The 19,669-nt window shown below is 34.1% G+C and overlaps 1 protein-coding gene across 1 annotated transcript in view; it reads right to left on the bottom strand.

The window, feature by feature from the left end:
- Nucleotides 1–19,669, bottom strand: part of Cpne8 (copine 8) — a 204,357-nt gene that overhangs the window by 149,431 nt on the left and 35,257 nt on the right. Inside the window, exon 4 of the mRNA XM_027934231.3 lies at nt 5,724–5,827. Coding sequence (XP_027790032.1) covers nt 5,724–5,827 — 104 coding nt within the window. The remainder of the gene's footprint in view (nt 1–5,723; nt 5,828–19,669) is intronic.

Below are 19,669 nucleotides of genomic sequence, written 5' to 3'. Positions count from 1 at the left end.
TTTGACTATTTTCCAACAGCTACAGCTTAGAATTACATATCAGCAAAATACCATATCCACTATAGACCCACAGATGTTAATTCAAAGATAATTTTTATTCAAGATAATTTTATAATAATAATAATAACAGATAGATAGGAAACAAAGCTAGACTGGCTCTTTCTCACAAATGAACCCTTGAAAATGTCTTTTAGGTTACTGTGGCCAAGAAGAATACGATGCTCAGTTCAGTCAGAAGAATTTAACAAAAAAAGTTCATGTTTTCATCACAAAGAGATTAAGTATCTTCAAATACAATCCTCTTTAACTGTATTTAACAAAACGCTTTTGATACCATTATCTCAAAAATAGCTAATTTATGTCATTCCTCTGTAGACTTTAGATAATATGCTGGATTATAGAGCACTAGAAATTACTATATTTTTTTCTTCTAATGAATTTTCCATCTAACTTTTCTAAAAATATCAGGACCATTCTAGTTATCACCCTCACAGGTCAGAACATGCACACTATATCCTAAATGTCTCTACATGTGACTATGACTATGAGAGTCACAGTGCCTTGAAGAAGTCATAAACCAAGACAGAGTAGGAAGCTGAGCAGTGGAGGGGGCATCCCACTAAGTGGACTAACTAAGGGGAATAAGTAAACTACTTCATTCTGCTATTGAAACTTGATGATGACAGTAATGAATTGACAGTATCTGATTTGAAGGGATCTTAATATGTTTCCTATTAGAGAGGAACAGATGTCAATGGGAATAATTTCTGCATTTCTGGAACTGCATCCATTGCTCAAAGTGGACAACACAATATGCTTAGAATTCCCTCATATTGGCTCAGAGCTACCTGAGTCAAGGATCCTCAGGGTCAAACCAGTCCATGGTCTTGTGATCAACCCTGAATTCATAAGTATTCCTTCCCTAATAAAAGGCAGGAAGGAAGTTCTTTTCCACTCCACAAAGCCAAGCAAGGGGTAGCTTCAAAATCTAGGCTATCTTTGAGAAGTGCAGGACAAGATCTGGTTCCCCAGCAGGGTACAGAACCTGCCTGCAGGTCCACCCTGAGGCTCCCAGTGACAAAGAATGTTCCATGAATGTTCTAGGAAGCACATTCTGAGAGTTGAGGAACACTTTCCTTTTCCTGAGCAACTTCCTTTTCTTTTTGGGGGGGCGGGGGTCCCTCTCTATCACAATGACATGATAAGCATAGTGCTAAAAATGTGTCCCTCAGGCTTGTACTTAAGATGAGGCCTAAATTTTTTAGAAGATAAGATAACCACATCTCTACCTAGGAACACGTCCTACTTTCCCCCTCTCTTCTCTCCTGAAAAGAGCTGGGGGAGATCCAAGAGAGGAAAAGGAAATGAAGAACTTTGAAATAAGTTTGAGATTAAAGTTTTAAAGTGACATGTACCCAACAATCAGAATACGATGATTCTAATAAAAGTGATCGCAAATTCATGAAATTCAGCCTAGACTTTGTTAAGGAAACCTTTAATCAAAGGAAAAAAATGGAATGCACACATTGGGACAATTATTGAAACAGATGAAACAACATTTTTTCTAAAATGTTGAGATCCTTCAAAAATAGGTTGTAATAACAATAAACATTTCACTATTATCACCATTTAATTTATGAAGAAGGAAAATAATTTGCTGGGTAGGACAAATCTTGACTCAAGATGAATCCTTTTAAGTGTATGGAAAGAAACATCTCAGAGGGTTCTATCTCATTTCTTCTGTATTCCAGCACATACTATTATTGATAAGACACCCACACTTCTTGCACAAAGACATTTTGGTACAGGTACTCTACCAATAAGGTTTTAAACTATGACAACAAAGAATATTTATGAGGCACCCATATTACTATCAGTGTGATAATTATAATGAAAATAAATGCCAAAGTTTATGATGTGATAAATACACAGCACGATGACAATGACCATGTCTCATGAATGAATAAGTACACATCAGATCAAAAGACAAGAGAATTTGAAGATACAAAACTGATAGACTAATCTAAAATGCATCTCTGGCATCCACTGCAATAATAGCAAAAACCACTATGGCTCCAAAAGAAAAATTACTATACCTTAACCAGAACTGATAAGAATTTAGATCAGAGATACCAGGAATACAGTCTTTGTCAGTCTGTCTGTCTCTGACTATGTCTCCCTCCCTCCTCCCTCTCTCTCTCTCTCTGTCTATATAATATATAGATAGATAGATACATATAGATATATATATAGATACATAATTTTGTTTATCAGTTAAAGTTTTTAAAAAATGTTTCTACAGCCACTTTCATAATTTTATAAAATCAACAGACATCAACTAAATTGAAAACAATTCAGAAAATCATTTCCATCTATCTTTTGGCCATTTTACAGTGGTGTGACTTTCTGCATAACTGTTCCATCAAGGGTTATGCTATTGCTGATATGTTGGAATATTTGCAGTAATTCTCTAGGCAATGGAGGTTGGTACTACAGATGACTTTTGTATCCACTTTATCCATTTTTTGTTTTCCAGTTTTTCTACAATGTACTTATATTATTTCTCCAAGGAACAGCACCTTGCTTAGACAAATGTTAAAAGACAATTTCAGGGACTGGGGATGTGGCTCAAGCGGTAGTGCGCTTACCTGGCATGTGTGGGGCGCTGGGTTCGATCCTCAGCACCACATAAAAATAAAATAAAGATGTTGTGTCCACTGAAAACTAAAAATTAAATATTAAAAAATTCTCTCTCTCTCTCTTAAAAAAAAGACAATTTCAGGAATATATACATAACTGGTAAACTGTTAAATTATTTCCATACTTATTTCACTTATTCACTGAAAAAAATTAGCACAATGTAAAAAAACCAGTTTAAAAGTATTATGTGCACTATTCTAATAAATTGGAAATCAAAAGGAATTAATTAAAGTGATATCAAAGATACATCATGAGCCCAGAGAATGTACTCATTACTTTTCTTAATAATCTTCTCCAAGTAACACTTTCCAGAGATACCTGTTTTAATATTTTAGAGATCACATAAAATTGAGATGTTGTTTGAATTGAATTTCAGAAATTAACCAAATGCATTCAAAAGACAGAGTTGATAGCTATTTAATTCAATTTTGCAATGTTTCACTTTTCAAAACATTGCACGGTTTTTGTGAGAATTACTATAATTTGTAGGAAATTGAAGATGTTAAAACATATCAATTTACCTAGATTAATTTCTTTATGTTTTCTTATCACACTGAGAGAAATGTTCCTGGAACAGCCACAGCAGTAAGCATCAGGAATCATGAGCAGGACATGGCCATAAGAAGCTGGCAGAAGGAGGGCCAGAGTGAAACAACAGAGTAGCAAAATGGGTAGGTACAGCCACCTGGCAGAGGTACTCAGAAAGATGACAGGGCCTGTCAGCAGAGAAGAGGCAGCAGAACCCAGGGGGAAAAAAAATGGCTCTAAAAGTTAGAGCTTAAAAGCAGACACAGAGTTCAGGGAAGAACACAGCTCACAGGGTCTCCAAGTCAATTTCAAAGATTGATGACCAGGCAGTAAGCAGTCTTACACATGTCCTTCTATACTAAAATTTAACTCTGAGTAATTTTTCCTCTGAAAGTACAAACAAAAATTATAAACACGTGTTACAGAAAATTTTTATCAGAGCACATGTAAAAGAAAAAAAAAGGAACAAGCAAAAATGTCCATCAATCAATGTTTAATTAAATAACTTACAGTTCTTTCAAATAATAAAAATTATGGAAGCTTTAAAATGAATGAGGTATATGCATATTCGGTGGCATAGAAAAACATCTGAAAAATTTAAGGTACAGGAATTGCACATGCAAAAGAAAAACCTGCCAAGGTATGCACTGAATTATTTACCTTTTTTTTTAAAATATTGGGATAGCAGGGAATCTTTATTTTTTAATACATATATCACTTAGTTTATAATAAATATTTATTACTTTTAAATGAGAGAATATAACACAGATGAATAAGAAAGGGAAAGAGAAAAAGAAAAACAGAACAAAGGATCATGAAATAGTGGATAGTTTTAAGATAAAAGTCTGAAACTAAGGGGAAAAGTTGAGGGGGTACCATGAGGTATGAGAAAGAACATTCTTAAAAGCAATGGCTATGAAGGCCTGAACAAGGGAAGCACACAGCCACATTCTACATGACTTATGTCTGGTGTTGAGTATCAACACTGTGTGCAACCTCCATGATAAACAGGAAGTCATTACATTGCACTCCAAATTTTCTTTGCATAAACCATATTTTTATTATTTGGAAAGGAGTGTCTAAGAAATAAAAACCAGTGTGAACTTAATAAAGATTGTTTGATAAATTTGATGAATATTTGGTACTCTGAAGAAAAGGGGCTGTTATGAGATGATGCTCAAAAAGAAGCACTGCAGGTTATTTACTGCATGCATTTTATTTTGTTTTTTGATACCAGGGATTGAACCCAGAGGTGCTTACCACTGAGCAACATCCCCAGCCCTTATTTGTATTTTATTTAGAGACAGAGTCTGGCTGAGTTGCTTACTGAGTCACTGAGGCGGGCCTTGAAATTCTCCTGCCTCAGTCTCCCAAACCTCTGGGATTACAGGCATTGCCACTATGCCTGGCTATGACATACATTTTAGAGGAAAATGAAAATGTCTATTAACAGAAAAAAATCTTATCTTTACATTAGGAGGCAAATTAGGACTTTCTAAAGTAAGATATTGGCAGTTTTTATTATTGAAAAAGTATTTATAAATTGTGATAATGGCATACTTAATATTTCAGTTGTTTAAAATAAGACATTTAGCCAGGCACAGTGGTGCACACCTGTAATCCCAGTGGCTCAGGAGGTTGAGGCAGGAGGATCATGAGTTCAAAGCCAGCCTCAGCAAAAGCAAGTAACTCTGCCTTTAAATAAAATACAAAATATGTCTGGAGATGTGGTTCAGTGGTTAAGTGCCCCTGAGTCCAATCCCCAGTACCACCCTGCACCAAAAAAGATATTTATCTTTTTAAATGGTTGTGATATTTACAAACTCCCTTTAAGTATTTTGACATATTGAGCAAATTTTGTAATGTATGATATTTCTTCTCTCCTCCCCAATATATTTCCTTTAATCCTATGCAGAAACTTCAACAATCACCAAAGTTTTCCTCTGTGGAACAAAGACTCTAAATTAATAATACCTTGTAAACAAAGTGACTCCAGGTCTCTGTGGACAGGAATTTAATTTGACAATAATACTTTTATATGCTTGATTCAGCATCAAAATAGCAAGAATATTTAAAATATTAAATATGCTACATCTGCCACCCAGGGTCTTAAAAATACTGGGCTATCAAGAGATAAGAAGAAGGCACAGTTAAGCAGAGATCCATGTACTATTCTAAGAAGCTACAGAAAGACATTAGCTATCAAACTGGAGTTTACAGAGAAATTGTAAGAAACCCACTGAGGCATCACAGGTTTGAAAGAACACCCATATTTACTGCCTATTATGGTGAAACTGTTCACTTATTTATTCAACAAGCATGTAGGTGAAACTCCACAAAATGCAAAGCAGTGTTGGTCTACACTCTGAATAGAATAAATCTACTTTCCTGCCAATATAATCCTATATTCAGTGCAACCCCAGGACCCCAACTTATGTTATGAAAATTGTCTTTAAAACTCAATTTAAAAAATTGCAAGTTTGGGTAGAACTTACAAGTCAAAACGAAGATTCTCTCTTTCTTCAAAAAAGTAGTCCAGAATAAACTTCCTTACAAAATCAGGATTCAAAGTATTATCAATCACTTCAGTTCTTCCAAACTGTTGAGAGAGACAGAGAAAGTCAGAGGTTAAAATCAAGCCTCATGTGGTTGATTACTTTAAGAATAATACTTAGTATTGATACAGTTTCTTTAAAACATAAGCAATAAATATCCAAATGACTTGATCAAATAAAGTCTTTTAGAAAAATTTTTAGAGATCAGATCATCATTCCTGCTCACTCAGGGAAATCAGAAAATGAGCTCTGAGTTCATTAAAAGCTGAGCTCCCCCTCAAAAAATTCATGTAACAGTAACACTTCCTCCCTTGTTTTCTTGAAAGCCAAATCTGTCTCTACTCAAAAGAAGTTATGTGTACATTAAATTTAAATTATTTTCCTAATCTTGTATATAAATAAGCCAGGCAACACACAAAAGTCTCAATTGGAGGGGTCAAATACTCAGATTTCTCATCTTCAGTACTTATTAAAAACAGTCCTTCATCCAGTAGAGTTTATCAGCCGCGTTTGGGGGAGAATTTTCCTGTGACACATTGATGTCACAAAGATCAGTCATTTTTGTTTTGTTTTTCTATAATTTTTATGGAATCTATAAGCTGAAATAATTTTTGTGTGTTTTTTAGATATGTATTTTACTTTAACTTAAAAAAAAACAAGTTTCCACATCTCTTAGCAAATAGAAACCAGGAAAGAAAAATCCACATCAGGTCCTCCCTTTTTCAATGTGAAGGAAGGCCATTAGGCACCACTCCTAAAGACAGAGCACAAACATAAACTTTACAGATCTTTTTGTCCTTGGCTCTTATATTCTTCCCCTCCAACTGCCATGGAATTCTAATGAGGGAATTTTAACCTTAGTTCTTGCATAACATTATGCAATCAAGCATACTGTCTTATCAAAGAAGGAACTTTCATTAAAGTTCAAGGAAATATTATCTTTTTAATAGGAAAAGAGAACAACTGTGCTAATCCATTAAAATATGAAGGTCAGAAGGTCTCTTAAATTTATTAATAAAACTATGGTATAAAATATTGATAAAGGATTTACTAAGGCAATTACCAAATAGTAGCCCCCCCCCCAAAAAAAAAAAGCACTAATGGACAGAGGGTTATGTCATTGGACAATATTCTATATCAAGGACCAATGTCATATAGACAGATAATAACTCAGGTAGTTAATCCAATATTTCAAAAACGATGACCATTTACACTGGACAATGTTAATAATTTCAGGCACCAAGGCACTATGTATTAAGTACTTAGCACTTGTCCTACTTTAAATCTTTACTATAGAATTGCAAGGTAAGTATTATTAATCTCAATTTATAGATGAGAATACTGAGGCAGAAGATATTAACCTAAGCCACTTTGGTTACAATATCTGCATTCATTCTAGGATTCGCCTCTATTTAAGCACAGAACATATCACATCCTGGGGAAGATCCAACTATGGATCTATCTGTGCTTTCTAATTTTAAGAAAAAGGAATAAGAGAATGTACCTAAATAACCACAGGCTGGCAGTGCCACACACATCAAAAGAAGACAGAGGACAAGAGGTTTGAGTGTAAAGTAGAGAGTGCCTGGGCCCCCGCAGCCTTCCTACTGCCAGGAGGCAAATGGTTTCCAAACCTGAGCACAGAGCATCAAACTGGCAAATTTGCAAAATAACACAAGTCTCTCAAACAGAAATTCAGCCAATATCCATATTCCTGAGCACCCAAATCTGTCTTATGAATTTTAACCCAAATCCACACTTAAAGGAAAATTTAGATGACAGAGTGAAATTCCCAGGGTAAACTCAATTGAATTCCAAGCCAGTAGTTCCCCAGGGACTAAGAGCTTTTTTGTTATGGAATACTGATTCATCAGCAATAGGAACAGCTGAGTATGCTCTGGTGAAGACTAATACGTAGCCATTCTGGTTTTAGCTAATCATCTATAAATTACGACTATATTCATTTTGATGTCTTCTGACACATAATCTGAAATTGCTTTTGAGAATATCACTAGTGACCTTCATATTGCTAGATCCAGTGGTCACTCTATGGTCCACACTGCACTGCCCTCTCAGCAGCATTTGACATAGCTGTCCACTCCACCCTTTCTGAAGCAGCCTTTCCTGGTTTTCTAGTAGCACACTCTCTTATGCTTCTCTTGTACTACTCAGACTCAGGCCTGACATCTCCTGTTTTCAGAGCACAGTTCCAGGCTCTCTTCATCTCTCCATAGTCACTCTTCTCCAGGATATGCCATCTGTTTCCTCATGTTTGAACGTGTCCTCTCCAAAATTGAAGTGCTGCTAGTGTGGTAGCCCCTGGAGATGGGGCCTTTAAGAGGTGACTGCAGGCTCCTCCCCTATGGGTGGGATTAAGGCCCTTATAAAAGAAGCTTTACAGGGGTGTTCAATTATGGCTTGCCCTCCCACCTGCCACCACCTGAGAAGACCCTCACCAGATGCCAGCACCTTAATCCTGGACTTGACAGTCTCTCATGAGAATAAATTTCTCTTCTTTATAAATTACCTAGTGTCACATTCTGCTCTAGCAAAACAAATCAGATTAAGACAGTTCCTTTGGCTTTAAATCCCAGCTACTTAATGATAATTTCCAATGTATGCCATCAGCCTAGACTCACCTCCTTACAGATTCACGCGTACAACTGCCTTAACTTACATACGTGGTTATCTTATAGGCCCCCCAAAATTATCATCCAGACATACTTATTTTATATACCCCCCCCCCACACACACACACTCCTGGTACTTTCCATGCCTACCTCCTATCAATAAGTGATACCCCTATCCACTTTGATTGCTCAGGTCATATACAGTCATCTATCCTATCTTCTCCTTTCAACCCATCAGCTTCTATTCAACACCACCTCATGAATTACCAATTCTAACTCCAAAACATACCACACAATTGTCTACTCCTCTCCATAACTCATGTCATCAACTTGAGTTCAAGCTTTTCATCTTTCTCATGGGCTACTTCCAAAAGCCTTCCTAATTCACCTGCTTCTACTCTTGTTTTCCTTCAATTAATCCTCCACACAACATTCAATGTAATGTTTTGAAGAATATAAACATGATCTTGCTATTTCACTACCCTAGAATTTTTAGTGGTGTCCCAGAGTACCCAAAATAAAATCACGTTGGTGTATAAAACCTGGTTCCTGACTTCCTCTCTGATCTCACATGGGCAGTACATTCTGTTTCCTTGCTCTGGCCTCCTGGCCTTCTGTGAGACTCATTTACACATCAAACACTTTCCCACCTGATGTACTCTATACCTGCAAACTCCTCTTCCTAGGATGCTGCTAACCCCATTCTTTCAGGGCTAACTTTTCTCACTCTTTAAGCCTCAGCATAAGCATCCAGGATGTCAGCATTCCTGCATCTAATCTAAAGTTGGTCCCACTTACCCACATTTAGTTGCATACCAACTTTTTTCCTCCTCCACAAAACTTACATTTTGGAAATATACATTTACATTTGTTTTTTGTTTCCTCCCCTAGACGACAAGTTCCATGAAGGCAAAGGACATACATATCTGTTTGATTTACACCTGAATAAAATTGAACAAATGAACAACTAAAGAGTAATAAATCAGAAAGACTATGCAGAGGGGGAAAAAATGTCAAGAGCAATGTATAATACCAATTTTGACAAACTGTAAGTATATCCACAAACACATACATAAAAATAGAAGGTAAATCAGAATGTTATATTATTTTTAATTTGGTATATATTTTTAATTTGGTATATATTTGGTATAAGTCTTCCCAATTTCCTACAATGAATATGTTTTACTTTAAATATCAGAAACAAAAAACTTTAAACAATGTTCCTGCTTTTAATTCATTATACTCTGAAAATTGAAAACTGAAAATAATAAGAAATCCACAAATACATTATGACTAGTTCAGCTCATGGGAAATATGTTGGTTCCTTCCCAGAGGCTAGAATATATTAGCTCTCAACCTAATGATTAATCTTTTTGACTTGAAATAAAATTTAGGTCTTAGCTAATATCTTTTATTACTAAATAAAAAATGTCTACTTCTTTAGAAAATAGGCAGCTATATAACATATTGTGCATATCAGAGGGGTTTAAAATATTGAGGAGAGACAATTATTATAATATTTACTGATGATAAATGTACAGAAATAGCTACATATGAAAGAATTATAACTTGTGTCCTAAAAAGTCTTGTTCTGAATATTAACCAATCTAGATTTAGTCAAAAGTATGTACAAGCCTGGTTACAATAATTTCTGACACAATAAATAATATACAAATTAAATTTTACATAATAATATAATATTCAGTTTTCATCATCTAATAATTAGGGAACTGTTTTTTTAATTTACAAAGTATGAAAGCTTTTAGTTATTTGAAAAAAACATGCAAACTGTGAGTTTTATTATAACATAAAACATTGCTTCTTGCAAAACTTTAAGCAAAAATTTCAAAAAGAACAATTCACAATCAAGTCTTTGAAGGTTTTTCTTTGTTTTATGCTTGAGCTAATCGGATAAATACCTACTTTTCCAATTTAGGAACAAATCTTGCAGAAAATGATAGATTGGAAATACTCCTGATTTCTAAATCAACCAATTGTTAAACTGCTCTAGAGGAACAGTAGTGGAAAGAACAGTCAGTAATTCCATCTATTTATGGCACCAAGTACTTGAGCTGTTTCAAGAAAAATGTTCAGAAAGGTTTAATAAATTGTAAAGGGGTAGCACAAACCCCAGTCTCACATTTGATTGTCAACTGAACTGAACAGAAAATGATGTAATAACAAGGTCCTATGAACTAGGACACATCTTTAATTTTACATAATTTTAAATCTTTTTCAAACATTTTTTATAATTGTTTTTAGTTGTCAGTGAACCTTTATTTTATTTATTTATATGTGGTGCTGAGAATCCAACCCAGTGCTTCACACTTGATAAGAAAGTGCTCTACCACTGAGCTACAACACCATCCCACATAATTAAATCTTAATGACATATATAGGATACTTCCCAGAGATTAGACAAAAGAAGAAAATAAACTTTGTAGGGAAAAAAATATTAATAAAAGCTATTAAGATTAATTCAAACCAAAATGCTCGATTTAGGACTATAAATATCCCACCTGCATAGAGGATGGCAAGCTCACACACACACACACAAAAAAAAAAAAAATAGAAAAAAAAAAGATCTGACTTCTCATATATATGCTCATAGAAGTTAAACACACCTCATCAAAGAATTGACAGCCCTCTTTCTTTGGGGGAAAGAGCGGTAGTTCTGTCATGTAACTCATCATGAAAGATTTTTTTTTCACAAATAAATAATCTGAAATTCATTTTTTTCTAAGATGACATATTAAAAATCCAAAGACTCTATCTAGATCTTACATTATTATAGGTCAATGAGATGGAACCAAAAATATAATGAATACACAGAAAGAGAAATACATTTCTTAATATTCTTGGTTAAGACAATGTTTCACATTAAAAAACCTTCATTTAATTTTTAAGATCTTATTAGGAATTCACCTAAATAATTAACCATCAAAACACATACACTGGGGCTGGGGTTGTAGTTCACTGGTAGAGCACTTGCCTAGCATGGGTGAGGCACTGGATTCAATCCTCAGCACCACATAAAAATAAATAAATAAAAGTATTGTATCCATCTACAATTTAAAAATATTTTCTAAAAATATCTTGATCATATCTTTGCATTTTATAGAAAGGATTAAACTCTATCAAGGTTTAAATTATAGTATTATAAAACTACTGAAAACATTTTTGAAAATCAAATCATATTCTTAAAAATAATATTTAAAGGGATTGATTTTCACAAGTTATCACCAGCTATTGATTGTGTGATTAGAGATATATTTTACTGTATAAAGAAAAAAAAAAAAACTACAGACTTAATTTTGGGGAATATGAGTTAGTTTTCTCATATATCAATTAAATATTTATATTTATGAGATTGAACATTTTTTAAATGAATCATGAAGTGCTATGGCTTGTCCCCCAGAGGCCCTGAACTAGAAACTTGGTACCCAATGTGGCAATGTTGAAGGGTCAGAACCTTTGAGAGGGGAAGTCTAACATAAGGTCACAAGGTCATGGGGGTGGCACCCTCATGAATGGATTAATATTATCTCAGGAGTGAGTCAGGTCTGATAAAAATGTTAAAAAAAAAAAAAAAAAAAAAGTAATAAGCCTGATGACTCCTGGGTAACTTGCTTCTTTACTTGTGTATATGCCGTCCTATACATGGCTATGTTCCCTGCATACTAGTAAATCATGTTTTAATGCAGCCAGATGTAGCACTATGTTATTAGACTTTCCAGCCACCAGAATTGTGAGCTAAATAAACATTTTTTATTATAAAGCATCCAGCCTTAACAATTTTGTTATAGCACACAACACAGATTAATACAAAATTATTTGAATCTTCCAATTATTTTAAGTTGGATTATTTTAATTTATACGATTATCCAAATTCAACTGGTAATAGATTTGAAAAGTATAAAGTTTGGAGGCAGAGCCCAAAGGTAGCTAAGTTCTTCCAGTATTCCTCTCCCCATAGAACAAACCATCATCTCAAGAGCTAACAAAGCCAGATGACAGATCTTAGTACTTGGTTTTAGCATAATAAAAAGAACAGATGCATTGAATAAGGCAGGAAGGAAAAAGTTGCCAGTATTATCCCTCCTCCACTCCAAACAGTATGAAGTAAAATACCCCTCAGTTGGAGGAAGGAGAGAGATTTATGACCAAGCCTTAGACTTAAAAGCCACAATCTGGCCCACCATGGTAAGAAGTACTGGGCAGAACCCCACAACCCCTGCCTCCAAGCCAACACCCATGGATAGAGCCACTGGAACTGCTTCAGTCCGGTGACTGACTGCATCCATCCATCCCTCAACCTCAGACAGCAAGGATGGGACCAAGACTCCACCAGCAGGAGAGCATGGCACTAAAATTAGCAAGGGACTTTGTCATGGAGTTCAGGGCTGGGATCTCTGAAGTGGGAACCAATACTAGGCAGAAACCAAAGGGCCCATATTTAGGCCAGAGCTCACAGATGGAGCCTGTAGGCCTGCCCCAGCATCAGGCAGAGACCAGCAACTTAGCAAGCAGACTCCACTTTCATTCTGGAGCACATCCTGCCAGTCACACTATGCAGGATCCTGTAGCTCTGAAACTTAGAGGGGACCCTGTTTTATGCCAGACTTGCTGGGCAAAGGACTATCTATACCACACATCCCCAACCTCAGGCAACAGAGCTCACGTAGACATGCCCTAGCACCAGGCAGAGACCTATGCCCTGGTGGGACACACTCATATCTTGGCCTGTAATACCACCATCTGTGGCATAGGCTTGGGTGCACCCCTGAGAATTAAATTCTTTAATTAGTGTCAGAGAGACACTAATGAGTGAAAAGATAACATATGAGTGTGTACGATTCACTGGTTAAAGGTAAACATTCAGAAAAATTCAGGAGGTTCTTACATTTACATTAGTGCAAAAATCATTTATACCATCATTAGCATGAAAACTAAAAAACAAAATGCTATAGTTTGGATCTGGAAAGTCTCCTAAAGCCCTATATGCTGAAAGTATGTGCCCAGTTTGTGACACTATTGGGACATGGAGCCTAGTGAGAGGAAGTTAGGTCATGAGGATATGTCCTGGAAGAGAATTTTGGGACCCCAACCTCTTCTTGTTTCTCTTCAATTCCAAGGCCCCATAAGATGAATAGCTCTCCTATGCCAAATATTCCCGCCATGATGTAATAAGGGGCCACAGGCCCAAACAACAGGGTCAAGTGATGATGGGCTCAAACCTTTGAAATCATGAGCCAAAATAAATATTTTCCCTTGTTAAGCACATTATCTCAGGTATTTTGTCATAGTGATAGAAAACTGACACAAAACAATTAATAATACCTCACTAACATACAAGATAACAAAAATATAAAGATGTAGGGGCATCAAAAATTCAAAATGTAGTAAGGAAAGGAGTATCACTGTAGATATTTTTATTAATATTTTCTCTCTTTATTTTTTGTTGTTGTCTTTACATTCAAATTATGTTGTGTTATCATTTCAAAATAGTAAGTTATAATCAAAATGTAGATTTTTGTAAGCCTTAGGGTAACACAAAGCAAAAAGCTTAAACAAACCAAAAATAATAAGGAATCAAAACACACTAATAGAATAAATCATTTAATCATAAGGAAGACAGGAGTTGGGGAAGAAAGAAGAAAGGAGCTCCAACAAAACTCAAAGATAAGTTACAAAATGGCTGTAATATGGCCTTACCTATTAGTAATTACCTTAAAGGTCAATGGATTAAATTCTTTAATTGAAAGACATACAGTGACTGAATGACTAAAAAGACTAAACAACTGTTGCTTGCAAAAAAACTCACTTCTCTTCCAAGGATACACAGGGACTAAGAAAGAAGAAACGGAATAATATATCTCAAGCAAAGAAAATCCAAAAGAAAGTAGAAGTAGCCATAATTCTAACACATAAAAATAAATCTTAAAAGCAATAAAAACAGACAAGGAAGGCTAGTATATAATGACTAAGACATGAATTCAGCAAAAGGAAATAATGATTCTAAATACATATGCACCCAATACTGGAGCACCCAAATACACAAACCAAATATCAGTAGAACTAAAGAGATAGAAAGACTCCAACAAGGTAATGGTAGAGGACTTCCACACAACATTTTTAGCAATGGACACATCATCCAGAAAATAAACAAGGAAACAGCAGAGTTAAATTATACCCTAGGCCAAAAGGAACTAATAAGGCATCTATAGAATATTCCTCCAACAGCTACCGAACACATTCCTCTCAACAGTACATGAAACATTCTTTAGAATCAATCAGATGAGGGGTTCCAAAATTAGTTTCAATAAATTTCAAAACCCTGAAATCAAGCTGAGTACCTTTTCTGATCACAATGCAATAGAATTAGAAACTGATAACAGGAAAAAGAAATTAAAACCATACAAATACACGGAAGTTACACAAGTGACACTTGAACAACCAAGGAATGAAGGAAGAAATCTAGAAGAAATTTTTTAAATTTCTTGAAACAAATGAACATGGAAACACAATGTACCAAAACCTATGGAACATAGCCAATGCATTTTTAAGAATGAAGTTTACAGAACTCAAGAAAGAAGAAAGATCTCATGTAAACAACTTACCATTGCATCTCAGGGAACAAGCACAACAAGAAAAAAAAAAAATCAAATAGTAGAAGGAAAGAAGTCATAACTATCAGAACAGAAATAAATGAAAAAAAAATACTAAAAGGACAATACAAAGGATCAACAAAAGAAAGAGATGGTTCTTTGAAAAGTTAAACAAAATTGACAAATCCTTAACTAGTCTGAAGAAGAAAAAGAAAGACACAAACAGAGATGAAAAGAGAGATTTACAACTGACACCACAAAAATACAAAGGATCATTACAGATTATTGTAAACAACTATAGGCCAACAAATTTGATAACCTAGGGGGAATCTAAAAATTACTGGGAAAATACGCATTACCAACATTGAATCATGAAAAAATAGAAAACCTGAACAGATCAATAATGAGTAATGAGATTAAGTAATAAAATGTTTACCATCATAGCCAGGACCATATGGCTTCATTTCTCAGTTCTACAAAACATTTAATACATTTATAAATTATTTTAAAATATTGAAGATAAGGGAATTCTTTCAAACACATTCTAAGGCCAGCATACCCTAATACTAAAACCAGATGAGACCACACATAGAAAAAGAAAGCTACAGGCTTTCCTTAATGAATATAGATGCAAAAATTCTGAACAAAATACTAGCAAACCAAATTCAACAGCACAATAAAAAAGACTATTCACCATGATTAAGAGAGATTCAACCCAGGTAGGCAAGAATGGTTCAATTCCTTCACATCAATAAATGTGACATAACATAAAAAAAACAGACAAAAACTATGATCACCTCAATTGTTACAGAAAAAGTACTGGATAAAATTGTAACATCCATTCATGATAAAAACTCTGAGTAAACTAGATTTAGAAGAAATATGCTGCAATATAATAAAGGCCATGTAAAACAAATCTACAAGTAACATAATACTGAATGGAGAAAAATGGAAAGCTTTTTTTGCAAGATTTAAAACAAGATAAAGATGCCCACTTATGCAACTTTATTCAAATTCTAACCAGAGCAATTGAGTCAGGGAAAGAAATAAGAGGCATCCAAATTGCCAGTTTGCAGAAGGCATGATCCTACATGTAGGGAGCCCAAGGACTCCACCAAAAATTTAGAACTAATAAATGAGTTCATCAAAGTTGTAGGATACAAAATCTACATATGAAAAGCAGGAGTGCTGTTACACCAATATTGAATAATCTGAATAGAAATCAATCCTTTTTATAATAACTACCAAAAAATACTCAGAATAAATTCAATCAGAAAAAATATAAAACAAAAAATATAAAACACTGATGAAAGAAATTGCAAAAGACCCGCCAAAAATGTAAAGAAATCGATGGCCATGATTTATAAGAATTAATATTATTAAAATGTTCATACTATCTAAAGCAAACTATAGATTCAGTACAGTCTCTTTTGACATTCCTCACAAGTCTATTAAAAAAGTTCTAAAATTTATATGGAACCACACGCGCGCGCCCACACACACACACACACACAGAAATCTTAAGCAAAAAGAATAATATTTTAAAACTATATATATCTGACACGGGTTGATAATCAAAATATAATGAAGGAATATGCTGCAGTATAATAAAGGCCATATAAAATAAATCAACAATAGCATAATACTGAATGGAAAAAATAATCAAATATAATCAAAATATAAAGGGTGTTTCTAGATAGATAAAAATTTAATAGCAAAAAAAAAAAATAATAACTCAATTACCAAATGGGAAAAGAGGCATTTCTCAAAAAAAGACATTCATATTTTCAGGTATATGAAAAAATGTTCAATATCACTAATCATAAGGTAAATGCAAATTAAAACCAAAATGAGATACCATCTCATTCCAGTAAGAAGGGCTATTATCCAACCAAAATACTATAGAGACAGCAAGTGCTGGTGAGGCTGTGGAGAAAACTGAACCCTCACACTCTGTTGGTGGTCATGTAAATTAACAATGCCATTAAGGAAAACTGTTTGGCAGTTCACCAAAAAAATTAAAGCTAGAACTACTGCATGATCCAGCAATTCCAATTCTTGGTATATACATACAAAGGAAATGCATGTAGAATTGAAGTATCTGCTCTGCCATGATATTGCAGCTCTATATTCACAACAGCCAAGAAATGGAAACAACCTAAGTGTCTGTCAACTGTTGAATGAATTTTTTAAAATATGGCACATATATACAGAGGAATATTATTCAGCCGTTCAAAAGAAGGAAATCCTGATATTTGTGACTACATAGACAGAATTGAGATCATTTTGTTAAATGAAATAAGCAATGCAGACAAGTACTGCATGATCTAATTCATTTGTGGAATGTTAAAAATTGATCTCACAGAAATTAAGAGTAATGGTAGTCACCACAGGCTGGGAAGAAAGGAAATGGAGAGGTTAATCTATGATACTAAGTTATAGTTGTATAGGGGTAAGAAGTTCTATCATACAAATGAACAAAAGGGTGTTTCTAGATAGCAGTTATGTATACAATATATCAAACAGTGGAGAAAGAATTTACAAACTACAGCATGAAGAAATAAATGTTTCAGGAGATAAATATATTTAACCTGATTTAAACCTTACACTATGCACACATGGATCAAAACATCACATTACCCCATTAGTATGTTTAATTTTTAAATTAACTTTTAAAAATTTTTATGTGCCAGTTAAACAAATTTAATTTTTAAAAAATTCTTTGACGTTTATTGAATGATATAAAGGAAAAGATGACAAGGACCATAAGAAAGATATAAAAGTGAATTTCAAAGGTGCAAAGTGGAAATTTTATTTGTAAGGTTAGAAAAGATTTACAAGGAAAAATAACAATTCAGCTGAAGTATTAAGAATTTCCCCATCCTTCTTTAACATGTGTGTGCACATGTGTGTGTTTCTTAGTATGTAGATGAATGGGTGTTAAAATAGCTCCATGTCAATGAAATAATGCAACATCAAACTATAGTAGAATGGTTTGCTCTAAACTACAATCACTGTGGTTTGTAAACAACTTCAGCTTGCTTTCTTTCATTACATACTAAGTCAGGGAATCCAGAACCAACTCAGTTATTATAAATATTTAAAGGTAATTCACAAAGTGGATCACTTATATATAACTAAAATCTAACTCAAAGAAGATAATTGCAATATTTTCTGAATTTCTTGAAGCGTGCCCTTAAGAATGTTACTTCACTATATCCACTTGCCATAAGAGCTTTTCAGACTTTCATAATTCATGGCATTTAAGTATCATTTCTAGTTCTGACATTATTATGCACTGAAAATCATTTTAGTTTTAAAAGATCCATTATTTCAAAAACTTTTCATAATTCACAATCATTAGAATTTATTAAAGAAAAAGAGGTGATTCTAATAGTAACAGGGGTAATTTTAAAATTGCAGGTTTCAAATACAGATTAATTTAAAATAATTTCTATTTCATTATTTGGAGCTTTTTGTTTCACATTTCTAGCTCTTTTTTCATTCCTCCACCCCTTACTATGTAAAATTAATTTATCTTGGAACACAAAATCTGATGTTTCTATGTGCTTTTCCATAGCACACCTGAATTCAAATAAAAACACAATCACCATGTTATTAGGATAATATTGATACGTAAATCAGTAAATTAATTGTATAGATATACCAAGATTGCTGAGAAAATTCTCTCTCTCTCCCTCTGTGTGAATAAATATATATATTCCTTATGATAAAAACACTCTATTTAAATTTCATTTGCCACTCCAGCTACACATTTGGCACCCACTAAATGCTGGTCTAATTGATAAGTGGGTATTTTTTAATAAAGTACCCAAAATTTCCCAGTCTGAAATATCACAACTAATTTTCATCCTTATAAAATAATGTTTAATACATAAAAGGTATTTGGAAAATTGTTAATATGATTAGGGAACTCTTTTTAAACTCCATAACATCATAAAACAGATACTAGCAAGGATATCAAAGCTGAGTCCATCTTCTTCCTGATGACTGGATGTGGCCCCTGTATGAACACTGCTTGTAACGAATGGTACCTCCATTATAGTCCCTAAATATTGTTCCAGGAAACTCATTCTACTTTTGAGAGGCTCTATGTGCTAAAACGTTCTTCCTCATGGAGGACTAAACATCACCTCTTTGTCCCTCCAACCTTTGGATCAAATTTTTTTTTAAATTTTTATTGTTGGTTGTTCAAAACATTACATAGCTCTTGACATATCATATTTCATACATTTGATTCAAGTGGATTATGAACTCCCATTTTTACCCCAAATACAGATTGCAGAATCACATCGGTTACACATCCACTGTTTTACATAGTGCCATACTAATGTCTGATGTGTTCTGCTGCCTTTCCTATTTTTTTGTTTCCTCCTAAACAGTATCAAGTTAGCCTAGCCCCCCTTACCAATGAAAATATTCTAAGAGTTTGAAGACAATCATTTTGTGACTACTCAGTCTCCACATTTTTCAGAGTAAACCTCCCTTTATTCACATGACAGAGCTTCTATCCCTTACTTCAAGATGGTAATCTTCCTCCAATACATACTTGGTTTTTTGTTTTGTTTTGTTTTTTTGTTTGTTTTTTTTTTTTCCTTTTTTGGTGGTACTGGGGATGAAAACTAGG

This window comes from Marmota flaviventris, chromosome 3, assembly GCF_047511675.1.
Source record: "Marmota flaviventris isolate mMarFla1 chromosome 3, mMarFla1.hap1, whole genome shotgun sequence".
Classification (NCBI taxonomy): domain Eukaryota; kingdom Metazoa; phylum Chordata; class Mammalia; order Rodentia; family Sciuridae; genus Marmota; species Marmota flaviventris.
This window is presented reverse-complemented; position numbering and strand designations above follow the sequence as displayed.